The 6,724-nt window shown below is 43.7% G+C and overlaps 1 protein-coding gene across 1 annotated transcript; it reads right to left on the reverse strand.

The window, feature by feature from the left end:
* Window positions 1–2,618: 2,618 nt before the first annotated feature.
* On the reverse strand, window positions 2,619–6,058 carry LOC107190218 (ATP-binding cassette sub-family D member 1). The gene is made up of 8 exons (XM_015578990.1): window positions 5,209–6,058; window positions 4,827–5,065; window positions 4,369–4,746; window positions 4,190–4,284; window positions 3,938–4,121; window positions 3,776–3,873; window positions 3,024–3,689; window positions 2,619–2,799 (listed from the first exon to the last, which is right to left on the reverse strand). Exons 1-8 carry the CDS (start codon window positions 5,778–5,780, stop codon window positions 2,752–2,754), a joined length of 2,280 nt encoding a protein of 759 aa, XP_015434476.1. The 5' UTR covers window positions 5,781–6,058; the 3' UTR covers window positions 2,619–2,751.
* Between the last annotated feature and the right edge of the window lie 666 nt (window positions 6,059–6,724).

Below are 6,724 nucleotides of genomic sequence, written 5' to 3' on the forward strand. Positions count from 1 at the left end.
GTAACAGAAATTCACTTTTGCCTAGTGAAAACGCGTTTTCAGACCACTGTGCTCTGGTAAGGGGAAAGAAAATGGCGGCAACCGTAGCTCGGCTGCCGCCACATTCGGGGTCCGCCACGTGGAGATTTGCAAACGCGGTGACCGGCTCGTCTCGCCAATCCCATCGGATGACAAGATAACGATCGTATAGCGAGCTATTATGTTCTTTATTCCGCGGATCTTGGCTGCGTGGCGGGAACGGTGGCGGCCGGCTGGCACGCGCCGCGTGTAATTCAATCGGCTGTTTCTCGACGAGCAGGACGTAGAGGTGGAGGAGGAAGAAGGGCGTACGTGCGAGTGTATGTGTGAGTGTGTGTGAACGAGGTTTTAATCCCCAGGGAACTGTTACGAGCCGGCTCTCCGCTAATCATCCCGACGATTCTTACCTTATTTTCTTAGCCGGCTATTCGAACAGATGCGGCGACGGCGGACAGCGACCGTTTCCTTCAACCCCTTTCCTCGAGACAGTGAAACTCGATACGTTCACGAAGACGTTCCGCGAAACGGGTCGTTGGTTGCGAACCCACTTCAGTCAGGAATAACAACGGTAGTTGTGTGGGAGGGGAGGGTGTTCTCGATTTCGAATAAACAGTCACGCGAAAAGGGTTGTCAGTCCCGAGTTGGGCAGAATTTTTTATTCGAATCATTGCATAGGGTAGATGTCCCAATTACTGCCACCTTAAGGGGGGAGCTTGGTGTGAACAGCTAATAATGAACATATTTTTGGGGATTTCTTGGGATGAATGTATTAAATCAATCTGTTTGATAGTTTTCTTAAAAACTTTAATCTTGCTAATAATTTCATCTTAATCCAGTATATGTTCGAATTTATTCCAAGAAGCCCTTGGTCTTAATACCGAAACAAATTCGTGCAAAATACATTATAGGCTATAATTTAATGTGCAACTAGTAATGTGCATTGTTAGCATTTTTCATTTATAAAAGTGTCACCATACATGTCATTCGGTGAAAACGACACACATACTTCAGTGAAAAATTTTGATCAAAATTTGTTAAATTGAATCTACGAGTACAATGAGGCCCAGAATGAACACTTCTTAGGCATCAGAATATCAACATTTCTGATATGATGCAATAGTTTCTCCGACCAATTTTTATGGCAGAGTTTCGATAACAAATTTTTTATTCATACTGTTAAATCGTAAGAGTGATGAAGAGGCGAGTGCTAGGAAAAGAAAGGCGCGTCTAATTGCGCCAACGTTCTGGAATTGCTTTAAAGCATTAACTCGAACGTTGCAGAGAGAGGTATACAACCCCCCAAGATGGCTGCTCCCGGGCGTATCGACGTTTAGCGTTTGCAGGGTTTCCCAGAGGTAAGCTCATCGGAAATTGTGGGTCTTCCCTCCCCTGGCATCGCCCCCGCCGCTTTTGCTGGCCCTTCAAAACAAAGAAACACACGTAATTAAATTTTTGTCCGGGCACAAATTAATGTGCCCCGCCGTGGTGGTACCACTGACCGCAGCTGCACAGCCGCCAAAGAAAGTTTAATCCACGGACCGGGTTTTAATCGAGCCACCTCTCTCGTCCCCTTGTCGCCTCTCCCCTTCTTCCCGATTTCTTTCCATCGTTTCACTCTTTCGGCAGTTACAGTAAATTGAAGTAATTCCCCTTTCTCTTCTGCAGAAAATAAAAATTTTCATTTCCGTTAGTGTTTCTCTTAGCTCCTCATTTAGCAGGTTTGGTTTGATTTGTTGACATCCCAGCTTCATTGACTATTTAGGCTTGTTTTTGTCAGTTATGAGAAGGAAAACGCAGCTCTTGGAGAAAAAGGAAGTGTGCTCTTTGGAATGGTTTGATGAGCATCAATTATATTGATCTTGATAATCTCAAGTTGTCAATAAGAAAAGAATTTCACTGATTGGTTGGAACTGAAGTTTGTAAGGTAACAAGTAAGCGCGAGGTAAATGTATTGGACTTTCTTACTTGTTTTTCTAATCTTGTACATATAAGAAATTGTTCTAAGAATGTACATGAAGTGACATTTAGAAACATTCTGTTAATTATACATAATTACTTTTTTTCCTTTTTCAATTAGATGTAATTTATGTTTTAATGAAATATAACTTTATTTTCCCGTTTCCTAGCTAAATTTTTTATATGTGAAATTATGTCATATGTACAATGAATAGATAGTAATGCTCTTTACAAAGAAGTCTATTATTAGATGCAAATGTTAAACAAGAATGTCTTAGATAATGCACAAATATGCCTTTATGTTATACCTTATACAACATGTTACATTGTCATACTCATATTAAGAGTTTAAGTTGTAAAATTTGCAATTGAAAATGATGTTCAGCAATTGCAATCATTCGTGTTGTATTTTAACTGAAATGTTTATGTATTTTTCAAAGTGCTAACTAGAATAAACTCGTTTTCATAATTATTTTATTTCTATACTAGTATAGCATACTAAAATTTTTTCAGGAAGGTTCAATTATTTATCGCATTTTTTTAAAAATACCTTTTACCAATTGGAGGGAAAACAATCGCGCGTAAATATAAAATATTTTCAAATAATTTTTATTCTATATCATTAAATAGCATGTGTTCCTCATATAAAAATAGAGTATATAATTAGAAATTGCTGTAAACCTCTGTACAAAATACGTTTGCGGGAAATTATTTACAATTGTGTAGCTTTCTACATGAATTTACTAAAATATCTTCAAATGCCTCGTCTAATAATCTTCAACTAATCCCAACTCTTGATTCCTCCGGATGTATGTCACGTAGTTCCTGCAAGCATAATATAATGACAAAATATGTTAGAAATACTTTCATCGAAATCGACTTTAACACGCTCGCAATTTTCAAGGATCATCTGTGCCCTTGAAGCTGTACATGGTTTGTGGGTTACCAAAATCATCAAAACCCAACGATTCCAATACTTCACAGGGACCACGATTGATCTTCCGAACCGCGAACGTGTTGATGAAACAGAAACTAATCCCCGAACATACGTGTAATATTTGATAGTGGTTCCCTTTCACTTCACGTTGTTCATTCTGCTCGTGAGCTTGATTTACTAAAAGTGTTGCAGTCTTCGTGTCCAACGGGCCAAAAGCCCAACCTCCTTCTCCGTCGAAGCGTAACAACAGTTTGTGGTATTTCGCAAGGGAAGCCACGCGATGAGTAATAGTTAGTAACGTGATGCCTTTCTTTTTGGCAGTCTCGTATATGACTCCCTCAGCCTCGAGGCTCACAGCACTGGTGCACTCATCCAACAGCGCGTACTGCGGCGCATGGTAGAATAATCTGGTCATAGCTAGCCTCTGTTTCTCACCACCGGACAGAGTAGAATCCCAATCACCTAAAGTGTCCAGCCCTTCGGATTCTCTCTCTGCCAGACCTCGTAGATCGACGTCTTCCAACAGTTTCAGGAGTTCTTCGTCGGAACAGTCTTCTGTTTGCGATTCAGCTGGATAGATGATCTGGTCCCGCAAACAACCGACCGTCATGTAAGGTTTCTGCGGAATATAAAACAATGCGGGCCTCCCGCTGTAATTCTCAGGTGGTCTTATCAAGGTACCGCCATACACTGGCCACAGGCCAGAGATTATGCGAAACAGAGAACTTTTACCGCATCCGTTGGGACCAGTGATCAATATATGATCACCAGGTTTTATCTATGAGAAAAATTCTCATCAGTATACATACAATAATATCTTGTTCAGTGTGTAGAAGTTTCGTGGGAACTTTGTTTGGTACTTACGTGAATTGACAACCTAGGCACAATAACTTCGCAATTTGGTGTTACTATTGGCACATCGATTAAGCTTATACTGCCGTCTGTACTCTCCTGTACGATTCCTGTCGAGATTATTATTCATATATCACTATTTCATGAATTGCTTTGCATTTAGCCGAGGTTTACCTTTAATCACTGCTGCACCATCCTTTAATTCGATTATTTTCTCTAAGGCATTATTCGCATTACCGTTTGCTATTCTCGTAGGACTATTAACAATGTTTCTTCTATATTTACACAGAGCAGCATCTTTGAATACGTCGAACATCTCGCTTACTCGTGCTGCATACCCTGCTAGTGCTACTAATTCCTATAATACGACGGATTAATTTAATTATGACCACAATTCTCTCAAGACGAGTTTAAAAAGTCTCTTACTTTATAAGATGACATGAGTCTTTCTACAGCATCTGCCCCAGAACTTAAGAGATTTTTCGACGTTGTCAAGTATCTAGTCCTCTCACTTACTCCACCTGTGTGTTTTTTTTTTAAACAAGTTATATTAGACATTTTACTTTGTAGTATCGCAAACTACTTTTATACTAACGTATACACACCATCACCATCATCGGTTAGAGATGAAGTTCTGGAAGTGACCGTAGTGTAAAGTAGAGGCATGGCAATGACAAGGAGTCCAGTGCCGGACCACACATACTTCATAAGCAACTGTTCCAGCATCACGTACCACAGTTTCAGTGCTAGTACTCTTCTTAAATGCGAAACAAGAGACTTATATGCGGTGGACAAATAACGATGCTCTGTACAATGTCCACCGTAGAATGCAATTTCCTCTGCATGGGCACTAATACGAGCATGAGCCTCTCTTAATCTCCCACGCCGTGATGCCTCTTCAGCTACCAGTTGGCCAAACTTTGGGGAGGCAAGACGTAGAATTTGTCCAGTAATGGCTATCACAACCGATGCCAACAATGGACCTACAAAAATTGATATTACAATTAAAAACAGTTATGTACATTCCCTTCAAATTCTGCAATTCTCAGCTAAACTGTCTTACCCTGTACGCTTCTAGCTCCCATTTTGGCAGAGAATGAAATAAGTGCAATGCCCACCAGTGCACAATCCAACAGTGGCTTGGTCAAGCTCGAATATAAATGTGCCACAGAACCTGCCAGTTCAGACAAATCGTCTGTCAGTCTTTGTTCAGCACCTCCGAGCCTAGTGTCTAACGCCGCCACTCTATAGTACGTCTGTTGACTCAGATACATTTTATAAGCGTGCTCCACCAGTCGTCCTCTTCGAAGAAAGAAACAAACAAAAACAAGAAACTAAACACTTGTCTTCGAACATTACGCATCCGGTTACGGGGATGAGATGGGGGAGGGGGACATCCGTTACAAAAAAAAGGGTACCAAAACCGTCATTCATGTAAGCTATACCTAAAACTGAGAGCCAATCTGCCTTCTAGATACCGGATGGCCGAGTTCACGAAGGTCGCTGGCAGAGCAATGGCGAACCATCTCGCGAGCATCAACGAGAATCCACGCACGTCCCGTAGCACGATCCTCTTCACGATCTGTCCCTCCAGTGTCGCTACGTAAACCGACAGGAACGTTCTCGCGAGCAACGTCAGTGTCGCGCAGGTCAACAGTCCAGCCTCCCTTGTTCGCCATCCGGGCACCATGATCCTCAGCAGAGCGATCAGCTGTTTAACGAATGCCCGGTCCAAACCGACGCTGCCGCCGGTTTTCCCGGTTTTAACGGGCGATCGTCCGTTAACGGGATCCCGCCGTCGCTGCCGGCACGAAACCTTATCGGGCGGCTGTTGCCGTTCATTCTTCTTGTTCTTTCTCTGCTGGTATCTCGTTATCCCGGAAGCGAGCAGTGGGTAGCCGATCTTTAGCAGGTAAAGCGTCGTTACCGCGCCAACGACGCCACGAGTCAGTGCTTCTTGCCTGATCCCGTATTTGGCGGCTGTTTTGTTGATCAACTTGGAAAACACCGACGACATCCTGCTGCGCTCGCATCGGTCTCACCGCTTGCGTGATGTATATGTATGTATATATGTATATACACTGCGACCGTATAATCGGAGGAGGAGAGGGGACCGTACCCGTGAATTCGTACGCTCGTCCGTCAACGGAGCAAACGACTTCTCGTTGTCGTCATGTTGCGACCGTTTCTTTCGGCCGTGTGGAATCCCTCTTATCGCGGATCACGACGGGGCTATACGAGAAACCACACGTACACCACACGCACGCACGAAATCCACCACACGCGCTCTTTCCGTGAACACACGATCCACGTAGGCCGGCCACCAGCTGGCGACTGCTCGTCGCAACTCTCGAGCGGTTCGGTCGCTCCGCTCTCTTTTGGACCCTCTCCTATAACGCGACGCGCGGAGTGGCAGAGCCGTCGTGTGTGACTGGTCCGTCGTCGTTGTCGTCGTCGTCGTCGTCTATCGTTGGACTTGGACCCGAGCTCGACGACCGGGTGAAGACAGAACGTGTGTGTCAGCCGCGTTTGTTACCGAGTCCACCGGTTCTCTAGTGCACATGTACGCTTGATCCTAAACGAACGTGTGATCCTGTCGTCGTCGTCGTCGTTGTTGACGCACTCTATTGTTTCCGATCACGCCGCGCAGCCTCCTCCGTGCGACCTTTTTCTTCTTGTCCCCTGTAGACGAATATAATGACAACGGTTATCTATGTTATTTAGATCGAGCACTGGTGGTATAATCCGGCTGATCGTACAATTGACGCTCCCTATTGGGCCCGCCGACGAGCGGAGAATTTGAATCGTTGGACTGTTGGGCATTGAATACGACGTTTCGGATTGTATCTTGGTTAATCTTGATGTTCGTATTGTTGGACCGCGGGATGTGTGACGAATGACACTGACGCGTAAATTCCTTTCGAAAAATGTTCTTCTTTTTTGGGATTGTTGATTCAATTT

The sequence above is a fragment of the Dufourea novaeangliae genome, unplaced genomic scaffold, assembly GCF_001272555.1.
Source record: "Dufourea novaeangliae isolate 0120121106 unplaced genomic scaffold, ASM127255v1 scaffold168, whole genome shotgun sequence".
Taxonomy (NCBI): domain Eukaryota; kingdom Metazoa; phylum Arthropoda; class Insecta; order Hymenoptera; family Halictidae; genus Dufourea; species Dufourea novaeangliae.